This window comes from Tripterygium wilfordii, chromosome 23 (assembly GCF_013401445.1).
Source record: "Tripterygium wilfordii isolate XIE 37 chromosome 23, ASM1340144v1, whole genome shotgun sequence".
Classification (NCBI taxonomy): domain Eukaryota; kingdom Viridiplantae; phylum Streptophyta; class Magnoliopsida; order Celastrales; family Celastraceae; genus Tripterygium; species Tripterygium wilfordii.
Genome location: NC_052254.1, coordinates 2,032,496 through 2,059,857, shown reverse-complemented (window position 1 = coordinate 2,059,857; position 27,362 = coordinate 2,032,496). Strand labels below are relative to the sequence as shown.

Below are 27,362 nucleotides of genomic sequence, written 5' to 3'. Positions count from 1 at the left end.
GAATTGATTGTGACATGGACATACTTAAGCCTTAAGGTCGAGTGGTAGAGGAATGGGATAATTATTTCCTCCACGTTTTGGACGCGGAGTGACTGCATATGTCTGTGTTCAATCACTTAATATTGGAATATATATATATATATATATATGTATATATGTGCGTGTATGTGTACGAAGAATTCTCTTAGACGGATGTAAATGCAAACCTATATTTTTATCATTTTATTTAGAAGATGTGAGATCCAAAAAGGTAGACACTACTTAGGGGTGGCAAAAAATCGATTTTAGATCGGTTATGGGTCGGACAATATCACTTGTTTATAATATATTTACATGTTCAGACTCTAACTCGATTTAGATTTTAAACGTACTTAATTGACTAAACTCATATTGGTTTAAATTCGAATAAGAAAACTGAACAATAACCTAGTTTGGGTTAGGGTCCAAACAATATTTATGTATTTGAACTCAATTTTAAACCTAACAAAATTTTTGTATTTTGACCCAATTTCAGACATGTAACTTATGTTCAAACTTTGTTTTATCCGAGTTGGACAAATTCGGTCATCTGGACCTAACATAATTTTGCTATCCCTAGCCCTACTTGTAATTTCACTTATCCACACCCCCAAAATAACCGGTTTGACCCTTAATTATTGTAGAGTATAGGATGTTAAGTGAGCTCTATATATATATATTTATAATCAATAATTATTTATATGGCACATAAATTTAAGGTAAAATAAGATTCACATTTTTTGGTACATAGCATTGCTAAAAAAAACAAATAGATATGGTATGTCTGATGTATCAGTCACATTTAAAACTAATTTACTTTCCAAATATATTATCATTTCCAAACCAAACCCCCTAGCTGACTAATCATGTGACCTTGGACTTTTATGCCAAGTGTACTTTTAGTGCAACTTCTTGGAACCTTCCCTCGCCTGCCCTCCCCCAAAACAATTGTTATAAACCCTGATCGTTTAAAAAAAAAAAAAAAAAAAAAAAACACGATCACATTGAATCCCATCTTACATGATAAATCTGTATATATGCGAACTTTGGTCCCACATGCACCACGTCATTATAGGACCTTTGAGAAATAGCATGGATGTGAGGGTTGGGCCTATAATATTTTGACTTTGACAAGAGTTAATCGTGACAACTTACCACCCAACCAATTCTAGTAAAATTAAAATATAATTTATTTGATGGGATGTTACCGTTGAAGTACCACATTGGTAAGATGTGGGAATTCCTTTCCTTTTATAAGGACAAATATGTCCTCATCACATCAATAAAGGTCTTTTCGTAGCCTAAGTGAGTTGAGCTTTGACTTATAATAATTGGGTTACGGAGGAACAAAGTCATATAGGCCCGATGTATCATCGAGAATCGGATAACCCAAAGCAAATAATATTGTTATTGTGTATGGTTGTGTATGAAGGTGTGGTTTTACAACATTACTGGTTTGAAAATATCTGAGTGATACTGAGGTTACAAAATGACGTTGTGTGTGTATATATTAAAAAGTGATATAATTAATTAATTGGCTGACAGTTTGACTCACTCTAGAATAGTTTTGTTTTTGTGGGATATAATTATCATATCATATATTATTAATAAATTAGACATGTCCTAAATTGCCTAATTATATTATTTGGGCCAGAAAACCAGCAAAGGTGAATGGTAGGGAGGGTAAAAGTGTAAAACTTGGGCTTAACTCGGGGCCGCAACCAGTGAAGGCTTGGACTGGGGGTGTCTTGTTTAGGTTCTGCCCGGGTTTACTATATAGAAAATTTTATCTACACCATAAGACTATTATCTTTACACTAATTTTATAACATTATAAATTTACATCAAAAATTAATAAGTTTACACACAAACAACCAATGAAAAGATCAATATACAGTGGAGAATCCAACACACAGTAATACTTCAGGCGAAGCGGCCAAGCCGAAGATGTGAAAGGGGACCAAACGAATTCTTGTTAAGAGGGTATTGGGTCACAAAGTAGCTAAACGGGTTATAATCATGGAACCCAGATTTTTTAAAACCAACCGTTGGATAGATTCAACGGATTGAGATTGAGGTTTGCAAGTTAACATAACTTGTAAGTGGGTGCCTGCATAAGAGAATCATTGCTCTAATTAAATATATAAAAATGATTTTTTAAGAGTTAATATGTCATTGTATACCAAGATATTTATGTAAACTACAAAAAATTTAAGAGTAATGTAAAGATAATATTTTGATAGTGTGTAAATAAAATTTCCCTTAGTATATTTCAAAAAGAAACATCTGGACTCAAATAGAAGACCTAGCCCATTATGTGATTTGACGGGATTTGGTACCTACTTGAACGGATTAAGGTTTGCCGATGCAGTAGAAGTCATTGTAGTTTGCTTGTAGTGTTAATCACAAATATTCAGTTTGTTTATTTTATCAGTCCACACAATTTTAAAAATTGAGTAGACAAACTAAACATATGTAATGGACATTGCAGTAATTTTTTACCGCAGGTAGGGTTGACAAAATTTTGTCCGGTCCGGATAATCGAATTTGTTATGCCTGAATCAAACAAAGTTTAGACATAAGTTGTATGTCCGAAATTCAAATCAAACACACAAAATTTTTTGTCTTATTTAAAACATGATCTAGGTCCAAACACATAAATGTTGCCCGATTTACTTATCTGAATTATGAACTCTAACCCGGATTAGGTTATTATTCTGTTTTACTTGTTTAAATTTAAAACAATCCAAGTTTTGTCGATTAAATACGTCTGAAATTCAATCTGAGTTAGGGTCCAGATATGTAAATATCTCATAAATACATATCGTTGTTCGACCCGAAATCTATTTTTTTGTCACCCCTAAGGCCCTAACTGCAGGACCCGTTGTCCAACATGAGCTTTTAGCCTAATAATTCATTCTCTAGGCCAAATAGTAAGAATAGGACAATAGGTTCTGATAATTTATATATATATATATATGGTTTGTGAAGAGTTGTGAATGTTAAAGACTGTTAGTGGAATAGTGGGAAAACATTTGATGCTACCACTTTAGGTGAGACAGGGTGAAAAGAATGCAAAGCCACGGAACGACTCTTCTGACTTCTGAGCGAGACCGTCATAATTTTGCAGAGACATGGAAGAAAGAGCTTTACTGATCATCAGTAAAATCAAATCTTTAAATCAAATCAACGCTAATTTAGGACGTTGACATTCATATGTCTATCTATCTATCTATATAAATATATATATATATATATATATATATATATATGTTTGTTTTTCTTATTACTTCCACCAAAGTTCCATTATTGACATGATTTCTTTCTTCATTCTTTTTGAAAATCTCTCTAGTCATGGATTTGTGAGAGGACCCATTAACCGCAGCAACTTTGTCTGTTTCCATGTTTAAATCATCATTCAAGGCTTTAAGTTTTGAATTTGCATGTTATTCTCTGCCTTAAACATGAATTTAGAATTAAATTAAATATTAGTGAGGATTAGTAAGAGCAATGTCAACATAGCTGGCTGGTGGTGGTGGATAGCAACCCCACAAAGCTTTCAATCTCCATCTTTCCCTTTGCTGGTTACTGTTCATGATTAATTATATATATATATATATTGATGATAATACTAATACATGTTCTGTCGTCTGCGGCTGATTATATATTCTAGGCCCCCCTGTCTATTTCTCTCCGTCTTTCTCTCACTTCCTGTTGTCGTTATATATACAGTATATACACTAGTGTCTGTTACAGCCAAGATGCTCTGTATACCAAAGGCAGTGTGGCGATTCCATCGTTAAAAAGAAAAATTCTGCTTTACAACCCACAAAAAATTAATTCGAAATTATTTTATTCTATAGGAATACCAATCTGTCTCTCAGTTTTGATTTCTAATTGCTCGATTCTTCATATTCTTTTATACCCTTATTCCCCCTCGAAACATCAGAGGACTGTAGATTGTTCTCTTTATTTTTTATTGATTTTTTGTGGGTTTTTTGTATTGGGATTATAGGGATGCGGGTGAGGAGCGGTGGTATAAGAAATTAGTAGTTTGGTAGAGGAGGGAGAGGAATAGTTGTTGTCGGCGCAGCTTACTTTCTGTCGGCATTTTCTTTATCCAACGATGATACTTGGGTTTGTTTATTCAAAAGTACAACCCTGAGATTGATTGATTGATTGATTCATTAGTTGTTGCGTTGCAGTGGCAGCCTATCATCACCTGTAAGAAAGAGAAGCTCTGCAATATTGTCTTGTGTTTCTGTTGTTTTGTGCTCATGATTTGGACATCGCGTCCCTGAGCTGTCCTTTTTTCGCAATTGCAAGTCCGAGAATCACAGTTTTGCTTTTCCTGGATTTGACTGTATCTGGGTGCCTCTTTATTTGTTTGCTGAGGATTCCTTTTCAATGTGGGTCGATTTCAATTTGGGTGAGAATGGTATTGGCAAACTGACTCCATTTCTTCTTTGCAAATGAACCTGAAGTTTCTGGAGATCTGGCTTCATTACTTCTCTAGGAATACAGGTTTGCTGTTTCTTTTTCTTCCATAGATGTGTTTCAATTCAAAGCAGTTCAGATTTCAAATACCATGGATTGTTCATACAATCGGCGGATGACCACTGATGTTTTCTGTGAATAAATTCATTTCAAGCATTTTTGACATTAGTGGAATGTTGGTGTTTGTTTTCATTATTTTGGTTCTTAGATGTTTGCATCTGTTATCATCTTGTGATTGTACTCGCTTTCTGGTGGAATCTCGTGCAGTTCAACCTAATGCTTATTGTATGATATATTCCTGTTAGGAGATCAGGTGCCAATGATAATGAATAATGATATAATCCCACATCAATGTCTCTGCTGGCTTCCATTGTTTATGTTTCCCATCGTTATAAGTGTGTTCCATTCTTTTGTCTTCTGAGTTGGAATTCATATTCTTGTGGAATTGGTTGTGTTCCAGGTTCAATGTATGATCACCTATATCCCAGCAATACTTTACGGCATAGCTGAAGTTGTTCCCATACCAAATGTCAGGGACTCTTGCAGCAATATTAGGAGGAGCTGCAGGAGCCGTGGCATTGGTGGGGATAGTTGTCTTCTTCATTTGGTACTGCCTTTCACATAAAAGGAGTATTTCAAGAACTTCTGAAACTGGGTCCTCTGATCCTTCTGTTCAACGTAACTTTCCCTCCTGATATTTATTTGAAGAAGGTTTTAGAAGCAATGAACTCAATCTGAAAGATTTTCTGATCATGGTTTTTCTGGATGGCCTGCAGTTGGAAGACATGTCGGGGTTGAATTGTCATTACGAGAAGCAAGGCGTTTTGAGATGGAAGAATTATCCCTAGCAACAAAAGGTTTCAGTGATAAGAATTTGATTGGGATAGGAAAATTAGGAGAGGTATATAAGGGTTTACTTAACGATGGCATGCTCGTAGCCATTAAAAAGCGACCTGGAGCACCCAGTCAGGCATTTGTGAACGAGGTAACCATCCCATGCTTTCCCATCCTACAACTGGATGTGATTCAGAAGAATGCTTCATAATATGTGTGTGCGGTAAAACCGTCATAAGAGCTGATTAAAGTCTTAGTTAAATTTTCCCAATTAGTTGCTTAAAGCATAAGTGTGCCCAGGCATGTATTCTGATATTTGGATTAACATTCGACATGCTATATATAACATTGCTTGCGGTGGTCCTTCTCCAACCGCCTTTTCCTCCACAGTCCTAAACCCTTTTCTTGTTTTTCTAATCTATTTAGAAATTGGGAATGAAATAATACATCAGAGCTCAGACTTAATGTAACAATACCTTAACCAATATATATGATATTAGGTCTGTTACCCCATTGCTTGTCAGCTGAAATTGGTGGCTGCGTCAGAATTAGCACGCAAATTTAGTTGATATTGTTCCCTTCTTTTCCTATTCGGTTTATCTACTGCAGAATGCTGCTTCCTTCTTGGCTTGATCTAATGGGATTGGTCTTTTCTATCAGGCACGCTACCTTGCACCTATTCAGCATCGGAATCTTGTGACTCTCTTGGGTTACTGCCAGGAAAATAATCTGCAGTTTCTTGTATATGAGTATGTACCTAACGGGAGTGTTTCCAGTCACTTGTATGGTAACTCTCTATCCAGTCAACAGTTTTGCTTTCTATAAAACAACAAAAAGGAATTTGTTCCTTAGGAGCAGCCTGTTTTCAAATATAAATACCAGCAGTGAATCAATACAAGTGGAACATCTATCTAGTGCAACTAATTTTAAAGAGTTTTTTTTTTTTTTTTTTTTTCTATGTTTTCTTTGCAGGAGCTGGTCAGGTTTTGCATGAGAAGCTGGAATTCAAGAATAGACTCTCAATAGCTCTGGGGGCGGCTAAAGGTAATCCTCTGCAACATTAGTGAGCATTTATATCTTTCCTGGTATCAGTTTTTCTTTTCTTTAGATAAAACTTCCGATATTCATATCGGTCCCAAAAAATATTATTGTAAGTGAAAACTATGAATGATTTAAGGTTCATCGGCTTTGTGCGTAAGGTCTTGAAAAGCACTGCTTCTTCACTTGTCTTGCTCATGTACAGGTTTGGCTCACCTTCACTCTCTTAGTCCCCGAATAGTCCATAAGGATTTCAAAACTGCCAATGTTCTTGTAGATGAGAATTTTATAGCTAAGGTTGCTGATGCGGGACTTCGTAATTTCCTGGGAAGATTTGATGTTGCGGGTCCATCTTCACAAGTGACAGCAGACGAGATATTCCTTGCCCCGGAGTATTACTCTTTGACTACCCATGTTTATATATCAGTCTACCGATGCATTTTCCATCACTTTGTCTGAAGACTGTTTACTTGTGTAGGGTGAGAGAGTTCAGAAGATTTTCGGAAAAAAGCGATGTATATAGTTTTGGAGTATTTCTTCTAGAGTTGCTTAGTGGCCGGGAAGCAACCGAAGCTCCATCTTCAGACTCCAGCCAAAACCTGGTTGAATGGGTATGCTTCAAGTTTCATTGGTCATTATCAGATCTACTTGCTTCTGATTAAGTAACACAACTCCTGAAGAGCTGCAAATCAATATTTCAGGTTCAAAGCGACCAGAATTATACAAACTTTTCAAGCGTAATCGATACACGACTGGGGAGTTTCACGACAGAAGGTATGGAGGAGTTCATACAGCTGATACTACGATGTCTCGAGATGTCAAGCGAGAGACGACACTCCATGAACTTTGTGGTTATGGAACTGGATCGAATACTGGAGAAAGAAATGAACTTGACTACAGTAATGGGGGAAGAAGGTACTCCAGACGTGATCCTTGGAAGCCAGCTATTTAAAGCAAAATAAAAACAGCATCTGTTTGCCTTTGTGTGATTCCTGTGAAATAACATTTTCCTTCTTACAAAATTTTTTTTTCCATCAAAAAGATCAAAGAAGAGAATCGACTGTTTGATAAGTGTATAAAGAACAGCATTGATATTAATTTTTTTCCTTGATTTTTTCCTTCTTTATCATCACAGATCAAAGAGAAATCTTGTTTGTAAACCATTTTTTGTTGTTAATATCAAAGTGAAAGCTGGGGATTTTGTGTGATCATTGTTGTCTCTGTTTTGCTGTTGTTTTTAGTATTCGTTATAGTAGGCTGAACCCTGGCCTTTCAGCTAAACAACAATGGCAGGTTACTTCTTTAATCTGAATATATGATACTGAGATTGTTATTCTGTAGTTTGAACCTGGAGTTGGAATCAGAATCTGTAATCTGTTTATATGATAAGGGCTTGCAACTGCCACTCCTTACTCCACCATGTCAACTTGTCAAGGTTTAATATAAAGTCAAAGTGGCTGTGTAGCTCCCGGCAGTATCAAGTTTGGTGGTGTTAGGCGTCGCCTAGGGGAAGAAGTGAAATACAAGATATAATAGACTAAATTTCCTAATTAGTGCACTTTTTCTGTGCTTAGTCTCAAACTAGTATGAGTCGGTGATACTCCTATGACGATAAAGTCATGCGAGTCTGTATGAGCTGATCCGAAACGGATTAAATCTTACTAATACGGAGGGACCAGTATGGACTGACCCAATGGATAAAGTGTTACAAGTGCGTGCGGAGGAGACAAAGCTCCTGAAGCGAATAAAATGATACTAGCACGGAGGGACAATATGGATTGATGCAAAGAAGATAAAGTGTTACAAACTCTCTCTTCATATCTTTCACGAGTATTAGTCACTTGGCGTTCACGGTCGGTTTTTGTTGATTTTTTGACATAAAATTAATCGATTGTTCGGTTGGTTATCGGCGGTTTGGTTAGTTTTTTCGATTGGTCCTTACTAACATACATTTGACAATAATTGACCAAATAGTTAGTTTGACGATACGTTCGGTTCGACACATTTTTTTTAGAGCCCTAGTCTCTTCTATTCTCTAAGTAGCAGCATATCTGACCGGGGTTCACTCGATAAACCGGTACTTGGGAACCGGGTCAAGCAAATGCAATAAAAGCACGAATCCGGGTCGCGTTTTAATATCCAGACACATTCGGTCCTTCGCCGGGTCTGCGTCGGCGTTAGTTCTCAGTGGAAGTGGAGAACGACAAAATGCTGCAGTGCATCTCCTTCAAGTCGTCATCAGGGAACTCATCATTACCGACCTCGCCGCCGATGAACAATATCAATTCTCACCCGCAGCTTTCACAGGGTAAGTCTTAAAAAAATAGTGATCTTTACGTGTTTGTGTAAATGCCTGAGTGAGTTTTGTTTTGTTTTTGTGGGGCAGCAGGGAGTGGGAATTCGACCGATGGCACGCCGCGGTCGAGCGCACAGCCTTCTCCCGTCATCAACCTCACACGCGAGTACACCCTTGCCCTTCAGACCAATTCCTACAATGAGATGTGGACGCGAATCCACGTTGTGGACAATGACCAAGTACAGGAAGAGGTCGAAGTAGAAAATGGTGAGCTGCTGTTGAGCCAGGTGCTGCAACCAGACAGAGACTCTGTGGAGGAAGCTCTCCGCCACTCCAGGCCGAGCACTCTCACCCGCCTAGTCTCCACATACTTCGAACACAGTGAGAACACCACCAAACTCTGTCTCCTCCTCCACCAGAGCGTTTATCAGGCTCGGGCGCTTTACGCCCCCATCCATAATCTACTGGAGGTGCTTCCCCACAATAGCCACTCCTATACACTCTCAGAGCCCCAATGTGATTGGGCCTCTGATGTTTTTGTCCAGTTTGAAAGCCTTGACAATCCTTTCCCTTGCCCCGACTCTCACAACTTCCACGAAATGAGGCGTTGTTTCTCCCAGCTGAAGCTGCAGCTGGATCGCCGCCTCAGCAAGTCCCGCTCCAAAGTTCGCCTTCTCCGCCACACTACATCTGGCCCTTCCTTGTGCTTGATTGGAACTGCTGTGGCTGCTGCTATTGCTGGCACAGTCCTTGCAACTCACGCTCTAATTGCCATTGTCGCTGGTCCTTGTTTTACAGCGTACCTTCCTCGAGAGTTGACTAAGAAGGAGTCTTCACACATTGCGCAGCTTGATGCTGCTGCCATGTGCAGTTACATATTGAACGAGGATCTGGGCACCATTGACTGCGTGGTTGCAAGATTATATACTCACATTGAAGGTGATAAGTTTCTGATACGATTAGGTTTGGAGAAGGGAAGGGAGAGGCATCCTATTGAGGAAGTGCTTAAGCAGCTCCACAAGAACCATCTCGCTATTAACGAACAACTCAACGAGCTTGAAGAACGTATTTGTATCTGCTTTAACACTGTCAATAAGACCAGATCCCGGCTCCTTCAAGAGATCCGTCTTCATCAAACTTCTTATGCATGAGTCCTGACTGATTTCAATAGCTTGATAGTTCTGATATTTACTCCCTATATATACTCTTTGTATAACCAACCATATGTGGCATCTTGCAAAACTCTGACAAAGAAATAAAACTCCCCTTAATTTTACGATATCTTGCGCACCTTTCGTTAGTTATTTCAGTTATTTGTGGAGGGGAAAGTGGTTTGCAGCATCTTACACATATGAGCAAGAACCCATTCTTTCCCTGCTTCTTTCTTTGATACTGATTTTGCTTTGCTCATTGAATACGTTGGATGAATGCTGATGTATATGCTTCAGAATTGGGTAGTAGGGTTGCATTGTTGATGTTTTGTGAGACTGATTCACTCAGTATAAGGAAAAAAAATGGCAGCACATTGTATCAGGCTCCATCGCTATGAGAGTCTTATTTCTTGCTTACATGTTCTCCCATGAATCCATGTCCTCCATACTCCACTGCTGTTGTTTTTTTTCCCCTTTCTCCTGGCACATATTCTCAGCGCTGGCCGCTGGGCTTGGCTTGGCAGTGCCATACTATGATATTTTATCAAATATCAGTCTGGTCTTCAAATTAAATTTTATAAATTTTTTTTTTTTATATAAATTTTGTCAGAGCTTGGGTCTGGTGCCATGCTAGTGTCTTGATATGGTAATAATGCCCAGATGGTGAATTTTTTTTTTCTCTTGATGGTGAATTTTTTTTTTTCTTTATGATAAAAGCATAGTCCATTCTGAATATTAAGAGTTAAGACCACCTCTTTTCTGCAAGCATGATCAGAACAAAAACTCATTACCCTACCAATTACCAGCTAATTCAAAATAAATAAACTTATAACTCTACCTTTTTAAAAATATCAACAAAAAAAGGTTTCCAATTTAAAATGCTTTGAGTTTCTTTTTTGATGAGTGAATAATTACTTAGTAGATGCAAGTGTGAGATATTTTTTATGGGATATAAATTGAGCGAATTTTATTAATTTAACCAACACATTAGGTTTTGATCAAACATTCAAACTTATTTTGTTTCGTCAAATTGAAAAATTGTGCGGGCGGACTTGATGACTTGAATTTATGTCATATCGGATTTTCAAATGGCAAACTTATATAGTGTCCTTTTTTGGTTTTAAAAAAAAGTGAATACATATAAACATGTCAAATCCTATTATTGCTTATTTAGAGAGAAAAAAAAAAGGTCAAATCTTAATTTTTAATTCCGAAAAAATAAATATATTTTGTTTTGCGTATTTGGTAGAAAAAAAATTCTGATGGGCCCAAGAATAACCTTTCATATGCTGAAGCCCAATTGTAATAGGGCTTCTATGTTGATCCATGTTCGGTCCATCATTAGATTACTCGATCCTTCTGGCTTCTGCTGCTGCTTCTTCAACGAAGCCCTAAAACTCTGTCTCAAACCCTCGATAAGGATTACTCTCCTCCATACTCTAAAACCCTGAATCAGGAAAATTCACTCTTTTTAAAAACCGTTGCGAATCTCCAACACATCCTCCACGATCAATTTTGAGTGTTGGTTGGCTGAAGTCTTCAGTTTTTTGTTCGGATTAGATGAAATTCGGGAAGCAGAAACGTCACCGGAGGGCCGTGAGATTCTACACTACCTGCTTTGGCTTTAGACAGCCATTTAAGGTGCTCTGCGATGGCACTTTCATTTTCAATCTCGTTCAATATGGTGTTGCGCCTGCCGACGAGGCCATCTCCGATGCCCTTGGAGGACCTGTGAAGCTATTCACGACCAGGTAATTTCTCTTTTTTATTCTTCCAAATTTTCTTTATTTTTGGTGTTTTTAAACGTCAAAACTAATTTCTTTGTTGGGTTATGCAGATGTATCATTGCAGAGCTGGAGAGACTGCTTATCAAAAAAAAGAAAAAGAAAAAGAAAGAGCCGGAGACTGTGGGTGACTCTTACTCTATTACTCTGGAGGAGAAAAAGAAAAAGAAAGAGCTGGAGAGACTGGGTGACCCTTACTCTAGTACTCTGGAGGCGGCTCAAATGCTTGCAATCGCAAGGTCAGCTTCGTATGCAATGTGTGCATTCAAATTATAGCATAATCGCCCATGAATCGATAATGGGATTTTAAACCGATAGCTTGATGGACTGTCAATTGATAAAACTTGTTCTTAATGCCTATCCTTCAGTTAGAAATGAAGTAGTGTGAAGAAATTAATTCATCTGTCATTTTTATTGTAATAACAGTAGTAAATGTTAGCTTTCTGAGTATGTAAGTTTCCACGTTTTGTTAGATGTGATCATGAGAAGCAGACGAGCGGAGCAACTTGCGTCAGAGAGATTATTGGAAAGAATAATCCTGAGCACTTCTTTCTTGCTACCAATGACCCTGATCTCAGAGAGGAGTTTCGAAAGGTTAGTGTCCTCATTGTTGGATTCCAAATGTTTCTTTCCATGTGGTGTTATTGGCGTCCTTTGTTATTATGGACGTGGGCCATCGAAGGGTAAGAACTAAGATGTATGCAGTCTTCCCCCACATTAATACTGATTTGAAACCTGAATTCAAGTTGATAAATATTTTAACTTGTATCTATCTACCTATCTAATTGGAATTTATTGGTGCCTTGTGTTGATATAAAAGTATGTACAAGTTACTCTGTGGGCATTTGCTCATTATTTATTTGTGTTCCTGCAGGTACCAGGTGTCCCTCGTATGTTCTGTTTGAGAAACAGCCTCTTCCTTGAGAAGCTATCTGGGTTTGAGCTCCAGTTTGTCAAGAATTCTGAAGAAGAACGCTTACATATGGCTGAGTCCGACCTTAATATGTTAAAGAAAAGGGGTGTTAACACATCAGTAACTAAGGAAAGAAAGGATTCGTCTGACGAAGATGAAGGTTTAGTGGATGAGAAATCCAAAATGCACGATATTAAAGGGAGACAAGCTGAAAGAAAGGGAATGAATGTTAAGGAAAAAGTACAGTTTAAGAGGAAGAAAGCCAAGGTATGATGCCTTTTGTTTCTTTTATTGTTTTAATAGCTTGCTCGTTTTAATATAGCTTATATTTTTGTTGTTCTTACTGTTCAGAACGATTTGTAATATTTATGGCTTTAATCCATAATGGCAGCATGCTTTTATTTTTGTTGTGAGCTATTTGTTTTAAGATGGCTAGATCAGTGCTGAAGGAGCTAACTTGATTGAACTTTCCAGGGTCCGAATCCGTTATCTTGTAAGAAGAAAAAGAGTCATGGAACCCCAAATCCTGTATCAGAAAAGGTGATCATTGCTATTAGTATATTTTAGTGCTTTAAATTTTTGTTGGCTAGATTTTATATACTACATATATAATTTCCAGCATAAATATGATGTCACTCGTGCACAGACACAAACAAAATATATCACAGCTTTTAATCATATTACTTTACAGGGCATATGTTATCTACTGCTGAAGTATAGTTTGTTTGCAGCATTAGTCTTGAGGGTCTGAAATCCACCACTTAAGTCATTTTGTGCATAGATGAATTGCTGAAACTTTTGCCAACATGGCTGCTATATTTTCAGTTTTGAAAATTAGTTTGCTGCCTCTCTTGTAGTCCATCTGTTTGACCATCAATTAGAGTTCTGGAGAAAAAGTGACTCGCTCTGGAAATTTGATATGAACTCATGTATATTTGTGTCTCTAATTCTGGAGTAAAAATTTGGGAGCTCTATGGAAAAGGGTATCATGGTTGGGGAGTCATAGAACATTTCATAGTTTTTTGCTTATTTTATCATCGTGTTTCATGTCAATCACTGAAATGGTTAAAAGGGATCACATTAGTATAGTATGATTTTATCGTTGTCGTATCACTATATATCTAGATTCTAGGTTACACATCCTTATTTTGAAATTCGAGGGTTACTAATGCCACTGCATGTACCATCAAAATGTCCTACTTGTGAATATGTCAAAAGGTTGATTTATGGTGGAATGAATGCGGACTGCAGATTCAGACATCTAGGATACATTTCCATTGTTTGCATCGTCATGTGATCAATGAGCATCTTTTGGAAGTTTCAATCCATTTAGAGAGTACTACTTACATGTAAATATGTTAGGTGCTCATTACATGGGTGAGTTTTGTGTGGGATTGGAGATATTTATGTCAATGAATTAATTAGATTTTGTGTTGCAGAAAAGTAAAGTTGGTGAAAATACCGCGAGTAGAAGTCGAAAACGGAAGAGGTCAAGCAAAGGCAACAAGCGTGTGGAAGCAAATGGTTAATTAGCATTCAGTTGCGGTTGGAGTTTGAAAGTTTTGTACGCAGGGCAGGGTGCCTGGACAATCATTTCTTACAGTTAGTTATTCGCAGCAGCCTTATTCTTTATATTTCATGCCATGGTTTCTTGATTCATGCTTGTGTGAACAAAGCTAACCTATGCAAGTTTGGCAAGGCAACGGTTTCAAGGCAAGTCAAGTGACCTGCATTTATGTTTTATTAAGGAGAGGAGAGATGCCAAATTATTTATATTGGTTAATTTAAAATACTTTTTTTTTCTTGTTTTCGAAGACTTGATGGTTGGATGGTGAGGGTCTCGATCTAAAGCTGCATTGCTCACATGTGTGGTGTATATATGTAATTCTATATTTCAGACTAACTAAATGCATGTGACATTCACATGAAAACAGACCTCAAATGTTATATATATGGGTTTTTTTTACGCCCAACCTTAGAGAGATTCTTTACATCCTAAGTTTAGGTTATCGTCAAGTGTCCGCTTAAAATCTAACTCCCGACTTTGAGAGATTCTTCACATCCTAAGTCTAGAGAGAGAATCCGTTAGTCTATTGTCAAGTATCTGGAGAGAGAATCAATAAGACTATCGTTTAAGTGGTTAGATCGTTCATTACATGTAAAAGTGTCTGAAATTCTCTTACAAGCTGCGGTAATCAAAATTTACATAATCTAGCCTCAAATTGAATACTTCAGCACATACAAAATTGCACTTCCACCAAAGTTAAAACTTCTCTCCATTGTAGTCATGACTCATGAGCTATCAGCTATGGTGGTGTTAATCGAATCGGAGTCCATTAGCTTAGCGAGACCAGTGGTTGGCCTCTGTTCAGTTGGGGACCGTTCTTGGGCTAAAATATAAGGTTATCGTAACATTCCTCTAGGGAATCTAATACTGCTTGGGGAGAGGAGAGTTTATCTTGTCCAAGATCTTGTCTTTCCAATTCAATGCCGCCTTGTTTAGCCTTGAGGACAACCTCCTCTGTGGTGGTTCCGATTATGTCATTTGCATCCTTCAAATCTACACATTTATATATCCCAGTTTTCTCCTATGTTTTAACAGTTCCTTTAGTCAAAAACAAGCTTCAGGCTCAAAATAAAAGAGAAGAAGAGAAGAGGAACTCTTACTTGAGTAACGAGTCCTAGCTTCTTCAACTTCTGAACTGCATCATCCACATCAAAGTTACAGCTCTCATTGAATTCTTCCTTGATAAGTTGCTCACAGTGCTGGTCTAGCTCCTACTTCAGAGAGAATCCACATTTTATCCATGGATGATGGATCAGTGAAGGTTGAAGGAGAAAATATTCATGCAGGATGTACCTTTCTACTTGCTTCGCCCCGTTGCGTCAACATGAAGAATGAAATGATCACCTCTTTTACCTGCAGATTGATTTTCTGTAAGTTTTCTTGAGTCTTTGATAACCAATAGATGAATCTTTTTGGACTCCCGACTTACTTCTTGTTGAATCACCTCATCACACAGATGAAGCAAGGTTCCCCTTCCGCTATCCAGTTGTTTGTTATACACAGATTGGGTGATTAAGCTTTGATATGCAACCAAGTTACTCTGAAACCTATAGAAAGGGAAAAAAATAAAAATAAAAAATAAAACATTAACATGCACAAATTGTGTGGCATTCAGAGTACATAAGGGTATGATTTGCCTTACGTGAAGTATGTTTTAACACAGTAGCCAATCACTGTGGACAGAATAGCCATAATGACCCGGATGTTGGCTTTCGGATTGCTAAGTGAACTGATTACAGTAACCTGTAAAAAAAGCCATCCACACATGAACAAAATGGGCAAAAACAAAAACAAAGGATTAAGTGACTTTTATTCCATGGTTATGGAGTAACTAACCAATCCAATCAGAGCAGAAACAAGGAACTTCACCCAGTCAAGTGGAGTTAAACCTGGATTTTTCTTCTCCGGCTGTACAGGCATTTTACAAAGATAATTCTAAAATAGAAGATACTAAAGCACAAGAGAAGACAAAAAAAGAAAGTAAAATGAAAAGTCTAAAAACTCACAAGCACTATCTCCATATCAGCCATTGGAATGTTCTTGAAATGCTTCACATATATATTCCGTTCCATTTCTTTCTTGCTGCCGGCTCGCCTGCAATTTTTACGTTCTTTATAAAACATAAAAGCGCATTAAAATGCCGCAAATTGGAAATTTACATAAGGCATAGGTTGCATTTCTCAACCATTTTTTCCCATTTAGGATAGCAAAAATGAAACAATAAACAAACTTTCAAAGAGTACAAGGTAGTACCTATAAACAACAATAATTCTTTCAAAAGTTGGTTCTTGGATTGTGATCTTTCTCAGTAGATTAGAAATATGGCTGAAGGAATACATAGGAGAGACATCAGAAACACCAATAATAAACGTAAGAATGTCCAGACTACCAATCAATTTATTTAAATATCCATTAATCACTCTTTATCTTTTCTATTAAACCCTGCAGCTGTGATTAGACCAAGTAATCCAAATGAACCTGTTGATTTTGAAGAGATGGTTAATTTGTTTTTCTTGAGTTTCAGTTGCCTACATATACAATATACAATATTAGATTACATTATGCATAGGTTCCTCACTTATAGTAAATTAAAAGAATTTATGCTTCTAGTTGTCATGTAAAATCCATCATCAAAAGCTGTTGCACAAATTAGAATGAGACCATGTACATCTAACCGAGCGATATGAAGTTTCAATTTCAGACCTTAGTTTCATCTTCTCTATACGGATTCGCTCCACATACAAGCCATCTTGCTCTGTATCCACAGTGATCTCAACTGGAGCTGTCAGATTGCTTTGTGTCGTTGATTTTTTGAAGAAAAGTCCTTTTAACCTTCAAGTTCATAAACACCACCAAGCATGAGGCATGTATGTACAGTTTTGAAAGATTTCAGATAATGCACAATTGACAAACGTGGAAGCCATATCAAGAATTTTAGAGCCGTAATAAAATTTCATACAATGAAAATACTTCAAAGTTTGAACTTGAGTTAAAATAAGTACTTACCCTGTCACTCTCAGAAAACATCTCCACGCGCGTGAAATGATGGTGTTTATTTTTGCTTTGATAAAGTAGGCAGTCATATGATCAATTCCAAAGCCGCGTCGGAAGACTATGAACTACCAAAATCAAACAAATACATGTTCATTGTCTATAGAGTGGATAACATGCTTCAAAAGATCAAAACCCAGTTCAATTCAAAGGAAGATAAACATTCACCATGCAACTAATCGTTTGAGCAGAACTTCAAGGAGGGGGGGGGGGGGTCCATTATCATACCTTATCGGCAAAGTATGGAAGGTTTTCATGAGGATGCTTGGCAAAATATCTTGTCAAAAGCCTTTTATCAAGCTGCAACAAGAAAACAGGTCACTTGTGTTAGGCTTATCAGCAAATTAAGATGAAGTCTGAAGAGAATGAAAAAACTTGCATATACCTTTGATTCATCAACAACAATTGGAAGATTTAGACGATATTGAGCAGAAAGTGCAACATCAATCTCTTCATCTGTGGCTATCTTGAAGTTGCTCTTGTCCATCACCTGTAAAAGAAAGAGTGAAGGAATGCAAGGAAATTCCTTTCTGAAGCTATATCACTATATGAATAAATCCTTCTTCAAGCTATGTCATAAGTTTGAAGGGCTAGTTTCATTAAATAATATCTTTATACAGTAATTGATGACATGATTGTGCACATTCCCATATTTCCAATATGAGAATTTTTGAAGAAAATGAATTAAGTAGGAGGTAGCAGCACTTGGAAATGGAATAACTAACCTGGAATAAGCAGGCCATGAATTTCTGCTCAAAAACATCAATGTCTTCAGGAGTTAGGTTTTGCTGTTCCAACTTGTGAGCACCGCGGATAGGTTCAAACAAGGCATACAGTTGCTGCAAATTATATGGAGGACAATTAAATACATAGGGATTGGAGTTCGATCATTGAATTTGATAGCATACATACATACATACATACATATATATATATAAAATAATGATCATAGTTACCATAAGATCCTCAAATTGCAGAAGATACCAAGCCCGAATAGTGTATTCCACTCGTTGACAGAACATGAGAAACTCATCTCTGTCAGATTTATCTTCTGCAAAAACAAAAGCAGTCATGAAAATTAATTGATTTTCGATAAAGAAATATAAGAAAATCTCGAATTGAAATTGAGAAAATTAGAAGAAAACTAACGAAAGTGATGAGACAAGGAAGTGATGAGCTTGTGCTTGAGAACGGGAATCACTGATTCGTGCTCCAAACGGATCACCTCTTTCTTCTTCTTCCCCATTTTTCTTCCAATATAATTAATTAATTAATTAAAAATTTAATTTATTTCTCTCTTGAGCTCTCTCGATCCATCTATCTCTATCGTTTTGTTCTCTGGAATAGGCGCCAACGATATCATCATCATCATATCTTCTTCTTCTTTTTCTTCGTCTTCTCAATCCAGAGTGCACAACATCAGCCATCCATTTCGATTCCATACACCTCTCCTCTCCTCTCTCTCTCTCTCTTCCTCAATTGGCCGTCTTTCTTTCTTAACCAATCAACCAGTATGTTTCTTCTGTGTGGAGTTGGCTACTCCCACTTGTTCAAAATACCGAAAACTGTCCATTCTCGAAGGACCACAACAATGGCAGCAATGGCATTTGGATGTAAATGGGCCAGGCCTCAATAAACGAGCCCATTAAACATAATGGGATCTGGGCTCTGCAATTCTGCACGGTTCTGAGTCTGGAATTTTATTCGGTGATACCAAGCCTAACAAACTTTTTCATCACTACTCGATGGGAAATTCTGAACCCTCTGGAATCCCACTGTTGTAACATATGTTAACGTAAACAGAAACACATATTTTAATTATTTTGAAAATTAAAATTTGACTTATTATTATAATCTAGTTGATTAATCTCTATAACCAAACCATACGAAATGAAAGAGAGATTTTGAGTTTGATTCCCACAAAGAACAATACTCTTGTAACCACAGGACTTTAAGCCCAAACTCGGGAAAAATATTACAAACCGAGCTTTGATCATATGCCAAAGTGATGAATACCCACCATAAGGGATGGAGACCTAAGTCTAACATCACAATTTGAACCTCGCTATTGAAAACTCAGGTTGACAATAAAAGATTTATCCTCCCTTATAATTTAAACTCCAATCTCACCATCTTGAGATGTGAGATTCTCATCAAAAAGCCCTTACTCGGCCTATTTACATTCCTACCTTTACCCTCACTTCGGAATGAAAAAATGGCATAAATTATGTTTACAATATACCAAATTCGATAGCTTAGGAAAGAAATATGTACACAATAGTCATCAAGCAAAATACAAGAAGAGAGCCAATTGTTTCCTGAACGTTTGTCTGTTGTTGCTGGAGGGTGCTCTCTTCCCGCCAAAAGGAACGATAAACTTTACTCACACAAATTAAATTAACAAAAGAACAAATCTACTGAAGGAAATAATGAAATAATGGGCTTAAATTTGACAGGGAAAAGGGGCACATCGGAGTATATTTGTCATCTGCAGAAAACCGCAAAAGATCAGATGATAGAAAATTACATCAGCAGAGGTGCGGAATGGTAGAGAAGATCACCTTCCAAAAGTAGTATCACGAATCTTTAATGCCTTGTCTTGCCTTAAGGACAAGTTCTTCTGTGGTGGAGCCAATAATCTCGTTAGCACGTTTAAGCCCAACACAGTAATACCGTCCAATAGTGTCCTGTGTTTAAAGAGGAATCCATAGGGAGAAGACCAAAAAAAGAAGTAAATTTCTCATAAAAGGACTTGATTACAGAGATAACAACAATTTCACTCGGTAGAAATATATTTCCGAATGAGGCTCGATCTTTCATGAACATTCATAAGCTTTTATTCGCACAAGAAATGTTTATGCCTCAAGTGCTCTATGCAAGCATCAGTGCAATCACTAACGTGGCTTAGATGCGTTAAATGAATTGCCTTAACTTATTGGACAATCTATTTCGCACCAATTTACCAAAATAAGAAAATTGTGAGAACTCTTACCCGGGCCACAATGCCTAACTTCTCTAACTTCTGAACTGCATCATCAACATCAAAATTACAGCTCTCACCAAATTCTTCTCTTATCAGGTCCTCACACCGGAGGTCCAAATCCTGTTTCTCATTACCAAAGTTATGCAGATCAGCAAACATATAAAAGGATCCACATGAGATACCATGAAAAAATAAATGACAATGCTAAAAGTGATGATACCTCCAAAGTAGCTTTGCCTTGTTCCATTAATATGAAGAAAGATATTATTACCTCTTTCACCTGAAATTTTAAATTTTAAATTGCCACAACCATATGTTAGAGAAGGAGAAAAAAATTTCAGAACTTCCCCTTGAATCAGTCTCTTGATATAGTTTAAAATGGACAACATATCACAACTTCTCATATCATTACTGTATGTTTTGAGACTTACTATTTAAGTACCCAAAGAAAAAGTGGACGAGGACAACAATCAACAAAGCATATGCAGAAAGGAATTTAATTATACAGATGTGATGCCTAACCTAAGAGAATTAAACATAGAATATGGAAAATGATAGATGAAGTTCAGTAGCCGGCATTTCCAATGTAGCAGTTGCCATAAATCCATTAGCCAGCAAGTAGCATCTGAAATCACTTCACGCTGACAAAGGAAACAATACCCGGAGAACAAGGCAGCAACAGAAGAAATGGCGAAATACCCGCTCATAAATGTAAAATATACACTCATAAATCTCAAGCCGAAATGTCTTACTCGCCACGTAGAGAAAGCAAACCACGTCAAAGAAAATATTATTTAGCCACTAATAGAATTTCGAAAAGATGTCATTCTCCTATCTTTTCTCATAAATCACAGGAATATTTGAAATTTTGACAGAGAAACTAATACATGGAATTGCTTAATCCACAAAACCCATTCACAGAGTGATCTTATACCACATTAAACACATTGTAGTTTCATCAACATCAGCAATATCACCTTGAAACATTTAAATATTTGATCACAGATCAAATTTAAAAATTGTTATAAGAATGAAGCTTGCAACTTACTTCCTGCTGAATCACATCATCACACAAGTGGAGAAGAGTGCCCCTTCCACTATCTAGTTGTTTGTCATACATCGATTGTGTAATCAAGTTTTGATATGCGGCCATGTTTTGCTGAAATCTGCAAACAGTAGGACCAAAATCTATATTGATAATCAAAAAAGGTAAAACATCTTATGATTCTCTTTTCCCATTAAGGAAACAAAATCAAAAGAAACAAAATCACCAAGAATTTAAGGAAAAAAAAAGGAAGAGGATTAATTTATTATATCTGTTTCTTCCTCAATTCCCCCCTTCTAACCATGAAATAACTATCAGGAATCCCCTTTACCGAAATCATTAACAGAGAAATCTGGGGAATTATCAAACACAACTTGCAAATTTTCAAAAGAGGTGGTGGGTTTATGTGACTATGTTTCAATAAATAAGCCATCAAAACTCTAAGCAAACAATACCATATACAATATACTAATACTTCTTTCTTTCCCTCTCAATTCCTTTCTTAGTAGTTGAGAGACAGTAGTGTAACTCCATAACAAAGAGGACATAAACTTAGGGCCTAGCTTCCTTAAAGAGGGAATAATCAGTAGATCCACCCAGGGAGTTATGAAGAACTTTTTGAATGAAAACATCATATGGAGGATTATGGACCCGTAGCCAAGTACAAAATGCAAACTAATAAAATGAACAAGATATATCCATTTTGAAAGAAAGAACACTTAACGTGAAGTAAGTCTTAGCTATGTAACCAACAACTGTGGAGAGGATGGCAAAATTGACCCAAAGATCAGCTTTAGGCATTTCAATTGAACTAAACACGGCAACCTGCATATGAGACATAGTAAGTGCATTTGGGCACAATCAAGAGCAGATAAAAGTCAACAGAAATAAACAAATTCATATGCATCATGAAACTGACCAGTCCAACTACAGCAGAAACAAGAAACTTCAACCAGTCCATAGGGGTTAATCCTGGATTTTTCTTTTCAGGCTGTTGAGAAACAAGTTCAAACACAATCTCAAAAGCGATCGTGATATTTGAAGCAAGAAGAGACAGTGGAGTGTATCGGTGTCTGTGTGTGGTCTTGCATAGAGGGAAAGAGAGATGAAATGACTCACAAGAACTATTTCCAAATCTGCCATTGGAATGTTTTTGAAATGTTTCACAAAAACTCCTCGTTCTGTTGATTTTGGACTTGCTCGCCTGACATATTTTTTCTTAGTGTCAATATATTAAAGTTCATGGTCTCCACAAATTACTTTCAACAGGAAAAAATGATTCAGAAAATAGTCATAGTAAATTTCTTTCCTCAAATAGATGAACAGAAGAGGTGACAGCTCATAAGAGTTTTATTTAACAGGTTTTCTTCTAGCATACAACAAAATTCATAGGAAGAATCATCATTATCATCCGATCCTGATCCCAAAAGTTTGGGTTCTGCTCTATGAGTATGAGAAAATCAATGGAATCCACTACGTGTATTTGTTTCCGCCATTCATTGCTACCTAGGATCATATTTTCATCAGCCTATTGAATCCATATCTAGTCTTACTATTTCAAGCCATGTTTTTTTAGGTGTTCCTCTTTGCTTCCTACTCTCTCCTATACAAGTCTCTCGATTCTCCTCACCATCGCAATAACAAATAGGAACGAGCTTAGTCACCCTTAAAATTCATTGAAAGAATACTGAATAATAATCCATCTACATCAAGATTCAACAAGACTTCACCAAATACAATGCAATAGTCACCCTTAATATTCTCAACCTCATGAGAAGAGTAAGTAACCACCAAAGGAGTTGAAGGCATGTTATTTATCAATAAAACCATTGAGAATATCAAATAATCAAGAAAATTATGATCTAACGGTGGTAATGTTGATGAAGGTGATGATAACTGAGCACTTAAGCAGCACCTGTAAACAACGATTATCCTATCAAATGTAGGTTCTTGAATTGTATTTTTGCTCATCATGTTCTGAACACTGCCATAAACAGAATAAGAATGTCAGAGAACTATTGTAATAACTCCCATAAAAGGAACTTAGACATAGCAACAAAAGCTGAAGGATTTTTATGCTCAATGCATGTAAACTAATATTGCTGAGAGTAAAGTTTGATTTGTAAAGTTTTGTGCTGACAGCAGACATATATGTTATATAAATTAGCTAAATTACCACATGGTTGGTATATTCCAGTCATTGAACGATTATCCCCCATGAAATATTTTACAATTAAACTGCTGTTAACGCTGTTAGCTTCAGTACAGCTGACATTGTTATGCAACAGAAGAGCAATTCATGTAACATCTCACACAAGGTTTCAGGCCTTCACCCAGGAAAGCTAAAAGAAGACACGCCAGGTCTCTGTAAGTTTCAACTCTTTCCCATTGCAGATGAGAGGATAAGATGAAAGATCCAGAGACTGGAAAAATCCTTTTCATAACATTAAATTGATATTTTTGCCTCCTAATTGTAGTGACAAATTTTACATTCAGGAATTACCAAACAAAAAAAAAGTTGAGAGATCAAAAGTGAAGCATTTGAAAATCTGATTCATGCTAAAATAAGTAGAAATGAACAATATACAGATAGTTCAGATAGCAAAAACCATGATATACAATATTTGCTAATAAGAAGGGTTACGACTGACTTTTATTAAAATTAAAGTTATGGAATCGAATATTTGCAAGCATCAGTAAAAGCTGCACAGAACAGCACTTAGAGATTATGGTACATAAGTATAATCCAGAATTGAGAGAGTAAGCTATATAATGATGCCATTGAAAACCTCAATTCCATGTTTTCCAGCCGGATCCTTTCAACACATAAGTCATCTTGATTTGCTTCAGAGTTTATCTCATCATTCTTCTTTGGATCTTTCTTATGGCGTCCACGTGACCTTTTGGCCAGTAGTTTATCTAGCCTGCAAATGGAAGAACCCAGAAAAGATTAATAAGAAAATAACTCTCCAACGCAGGTTAAGCTAAAAGGAGGATAAAAAAAGAGAACCGGTATAAAAACAACCTACATGAAAAATCACGTCTTAACCAGGAAACTTCAGGCATAAAATAGTGACTGACTCCGGTGGGACCAAGAATCTTACCAAGGACGTTAATGATAAGAGTTTAAGTTCATGTCAAAAAACAGGATTATGAGTTTCACTACACTTCTTAGACTGATAAATAAACATGTGCAGATAAACTTTCATGCACCTAGTAAAAATTTTCCGACCAACAAAGCTATAGCTCGTAAATGACATCCCAAACTACATCCTGCAAACAACAGCAGGTTTTATGATATGCTCTGAAGAATACTTACCGAGTCAATCTTAGAAGAAATGCCCAAATGCGTGCAATAATCATGTCCAATTTCTCCATGAAAAAGTAATCAGTAGTCTTATCAATCCCAATTCCACGTCGGAAGATGATATACTAAAAGCAATAATATAAGACACGTTAATTTTTCAGAGATAAAGTATGAGAGATGTCACTAAGTAGTTAGTACCACAGAAGCTACATTTCTAAAACGGAGAAAAGACTGGACTGGGAAAAATTAGAAACCCCAAAGGTCAATTTATTTGAAAGTAAACATGCACAAACAAAAGTTCTTTAAGTCAAAAGTTGCATACCCCAATCAACCCAGTAAACATCACTAAAGAATGCATACAACAAAACAAAGAAAGGACTAACCATAAAACCTTACTTTATCTGCAAAGTCTGGCAAGTTTTCCTTAGGATGCTCTGCAAAATACCTCTTTAAAAGCTTTTTGTCAAGCTGCATTTTGCAAGAAGAGAAATCAGCAATCAGAAATGAGAAGAAACTCCAGAGTCTATAGACATTCATCTCCATGAAATTGCAATTCTTTAATTACATATGTATAATCATTAATCAAATACCTTCGATTCGTCAACTGAGATAGGAAGATTTAGCAGATACTGCCCTGAAAGAGCAACATCAATTTCCTCATCAGTTGTTACTTTGAAGTTGCTCTTATCCATCACCTGTATTGTAGATAAGAGAATACTAAAATATCAATACAGGATCTCCTCAGGCATTGGTCCAAACTACTATAGAGAGCATTATTACTTACAACAAAAGCATCACACAAATGAGGATTATTTTCATTTTATTAGGGTAATGAGTGTCTCATCCAAGTCTTAGTCATCAAAACTATGTTCCTTCTCCATACTTTAGTTTAAGTTCCAAAGTTTCAATGGCATATCAACTTTCAGCCTTAAACCACCCGTCCTTCATGGTTACAAATTACAATAATCTTGTGTTATTTACGACAAGAGTTGCTTTCCATTCCACCCCCTTCCCCAACATGACATGCTAAAACTTAGACTAAAAGAAAGAAGGGACAAAAGTGAAATTGGCCTATAATACCTGAAATAAGTATGTCAGGAAATTCTGTTCAAGAATATCAATTTCTTCAGGAGATAAGTTCTGCTGCGCCAATTTCTTAGCCCCTTGTACAGGGTCAAAAAGGGAGTAAAGTTGCTGAAACACAAAACTTTCATTTAAAAATCAAATTGCAACAACATTAAGTCATTACCAGTCGAATTCCTATCGTAAGGAAAGAAAAAAAAGGAAAGCTAAGGAATGTTGATAAAGCAAAGAGAACATGCGAATACCATCAAATCCTCAAATTGTAGAAGGTACCAAGCTCGAATTGTGTACTCAACCCTCTTGCAAAGCTTCAGAAACTCGGCACGGTCAGTGCTATGCTCTGCGGAAAACATAGGAAAACTTGCGGGTAACTTAAAAACAATCCAAAACTCAAATTTCTTAAGAAATCATCCCCATTTTAAAACTCATTTAAAGAGCCCATGAAACTGCTAATTGTAACAATTCCCGAATCCATAACCACTGAAACTGTTCTACCATACATAGCATCAACGATGAATTCTACGAAAAAAGTAAACAAAATACAAAATTCAAATTTCTTCAGAAATTATTCCCATTTTTAAATTGATTTAAAGAGCATCAGGCTCGACAAAAACGAGACCAGGGATCATAACCACTGAAACTTTCTTTCTACCACACATAACATCAGCGATGAATTCTAAGAAAAAAAGTAAACAAAGTTCGCTGAAGTTGAAGGACAAAAACAAGAGAAAAGGTACCGATAAGGTTGGCCAAATTCATGATGAGCCTAGGTTTCAGAATTGGAATTACAGACTCGCGTTCCAACCGAATCACCTCTTTCTTCTTCTTGTCCTTCCCTTCCATTCCTTCGTTCTCCTCTGGAACCAAAGATCACCCGAAAACAACAGCCCTCACCCTCTGCAACAAATTTGAAGGCCAATATTGTTGGGAAGGAAAAGAAGATTCGAGAAACGGGGGATTTTGGTTTTGGAAATGGAATCCAAAGAGAGAGTGTGAGAGCGAGCGAGTGTTGAGAACACGACACCACCTTGGCCTTGTGTCGGCCAACTGTAAATGTGAGGTGTAATTTGTAACCCTTGCCTTCGCTTCGGAGGGAAGGTTTTATTCATTGATTGATTTATTCAGTTTATATTTATTGCAAGAAAGAATAATAAGTTATCATTATTAATGAATTAATTATTTTACTATAGGAATATAAATGGCCCATGAGAATATTTTCTTTTTGGTTGATAAAAGGAAACTATTAAATTCTCATTAAGAGGATGAGTAAACTCTTAGCTTAACTTATTAGGAGAGTTTCCTTAGGAGATTATGAATGTTATTCTCTACATAAAAATTATCATATCATATATTTGTCCGACACACACATATGTTTACCTAGTGCACCTATACAAATTCCCGTGTCCCAAGAAAAAAACCCCATTCAACAGCGAATATTGAGGCATGATCCCATTAGACTTGAAACCAACAACATTGATTTCAACTGCAAACATATTTTTCTGCACTGCGAAGAGAGAGAATAGAATTTGATGATACGTGGAATGCAAGATAACAACTGCTATAGTTGTTTTTCTATTTATTTTTGACAAATTATCGTTCATGATATATATATATATATAGAGTTGGGCTCCAATTGATGTGAGAAGACAGGGCTACTATGAACAGAACTAAAGCCAAGCCACGAGGCCCATAGCCCATCACGAATGAAGGCAGCAAACATTTGTCATGTGAGATTCGTCAAGAACGAAAATATTAAGGGGTTGATCGAGTTGGTTCTTGATATACCGTATATAAT

The 27,362-nt window shown here is 36.7% G+C and overlaps 5 protein-coding genes across 10 annotated transcripts; 3 read left to right on the top strand and 2 right to left on the bottom strand.

The window, feature by feature from the left end:
* The first annotated feature begins 3,670 nt into the window (after positions 1 to 3,670).
* LOC119992462 (probable receptor-like protein kinase At1g30570) lies at positions 3,671 to 7,598 on the top strand. Of its 2 annotated transcripts, none has more exons than XM_038839160.1 (8): positions 3,671 to 4,542; positions 4,976 to 5,193; positions 5,292 to 5,500; positions 6,010 to 6,136; positions 6,322 to 6,393; positions 6,665 to 6,779; positions 6,866 to 6,998; positions 7,089 to 7,598. In XM_038839160.1, the coding sequence occupies exons 2-8, from the start codon at positions 5,043 to 5,045 to the stop codon at positions 7,347 to 7,349; spliced, it is 1,068 nt and encodes a 355-aa protein (XP_038695088.1). In that variant the 5' UTR covers positions 3,671 to 4,542; positions 4,976 to 5,042; the 3' UTR covers positions 7,350 to 7,598. The 2 variants fall into 2 exon arrangements, with proteins under 2 accessions (XP_038695088.1, XP_038695087.1); XM_038839159.1 differs by having other exon boundaries at positions 3,672 to 4,542; positions 6,593 to 6,779.
* Positions 7,599 to 8,463: 865 nt separating this feature from the next.
* On the top strand, positions 8,464 to 10,219 carry LOC119992460 (UPF0496 protein At3g19330-like). 2 transcript variants are annotated; one of them, XM_038839157.1, is made up of 2 exons: positions 8,464 to 8,695; positions 8,774 to 10,219. In XM_038839157.1, the coding sequence occupies exons 1-2, from the start codon at positions 8,596 to 8,598 to the stop codon at positions 9,832 to 9,834; spliced, it is 1,161 nt and encodes a 386-aa protein (XP_038695085.1). In that variant the 5' UTR covers positions 8,464 to 8,595; the 3' UTR covers positions 9,835 to 10,219. The 2 variants fall into 2 exon arrangements, with proteins under 2 accessions (XP_038695085.1, XP_038695086.1); XM_038839158.1 differs by having other exon boundaries at positions 8,777 to 10,213.
* A 986-nt stretch (positions 10,220 to 11,205) lies between these two features.
* On the top strand, positions 11,206 to 14,342 carry LOC119992459 (rRNA-processing protein UTP23 homolog). Its single transcript, XM_038839156.1, has 6 exons — positions 11,206 to 11,585; positions 11,672 to 11,857; positions 12,092 to 12,212; positions 12,493 to 12,798; positions 13,006 to 13,071; positions 13,971 to 14,342. The coding sequence occupies exons 1-6, from the start codon at positions 11,395 to 11,397 to the stop codon at positions 14,058 to 14,060; spliced, it is 960 nt and encodes a 319-aa protein (XP_038695084.1). The 5' UTR covers positions 11,206 to 11,394; the 3' UTR covers positions 14,061 to 14,342.
* LOC119992457 lies at positions 14,146 to 18,933 on the bottom strand. 4 transcript variants are annotated; one of them, XM_038839151.1, is made up of 15 exons: positions 18,299 to 18,811; positions 18,106 to 18,200; positions 17,875 to 17,988; positions 17,535 to 17,639; positions 17,378 to 17,449; positions 17,105 to 17,217; positions 16,802 to 16,930; positions 16,352 to 16,423; positions 16,105 to 16,192; positions 15,935 to 16,006; positions 15,741 to 15,841; positions 15,528 to 15,645; positions 15,392 to 15,451; positions 15,199 to 15,309; positions 14,146 to 15,119 (listed from the first exon to the last, which is right to left on the bottom strand). In XM_038839151.1, the coding sequence occupies exons 1-15, from the start codon at positions 18,393 to 18,395 to the stop codon at positions 14,922 to 14,924; spliced, it is 1,545 nt and encodes a 514-aa protein (XP_038695079.1). In that variant the 5' UTR covers positions 18,396 to 18,811; the 3' UTR covers positions 14,146 to 14,921. The 4 variants fall into 4 exon arrangements, with proteins under 4 accessions (XP_038695079.1, XP_038695080.1, XP_038695081.1 ...); XM_038839153.1 differs by having other exon boundaries at positions 14,953 to 15,091; positions 18,299 to 18,933; XM_038839152.1 differs by lacking the exon at positions 16,352 to 16,423 and having other exon boundaries at positions 18,299 to 18,815.
* Positions 18,934 to 19,374: 441 nt separating this feature from the next.
* Positions 19,375 to 26,658, bottom strand: LOC119992458. The gene is made up of 16 exons (XM_038839155.1): positions 26,305 to 26,658; positions 25,813 to 25,907; positions 25,565 to 25,678; positions 25,075 to 25,179; positions 24,881 to 24,952; positions 24,497 to 24,609; positions 23,967 to 24,101; positions 23,093 to 23,161; positions 22,297 to 22,381; positions 22,097 to 22,168; positions 21,902 to 22,002; positions 21,181 to 21,298; positions 20,353 to 20,412; positions 20,142 to 20,252; positions 19,711 to 19,836; positions 19,375 to 19,637 (listed from the first exon to the last, which is right to left on the bottom strand). Exons 1-15 carry the CDS (start codon positions 26,408 to 26,410, stop codon positions 19,726 to 19,728), a joined length of 1,467 nt encoding a protein of 488 aa, XP_038695083.1. The 5' UTR covers positions 26,411 to 26,658; the 3' UTR covers positions 19,375 to 19,637; positions 19,711 to 19,725.
* Between the last annotated feature and the right edge of the window lie 704 nt (positions 26,659 to 27,362).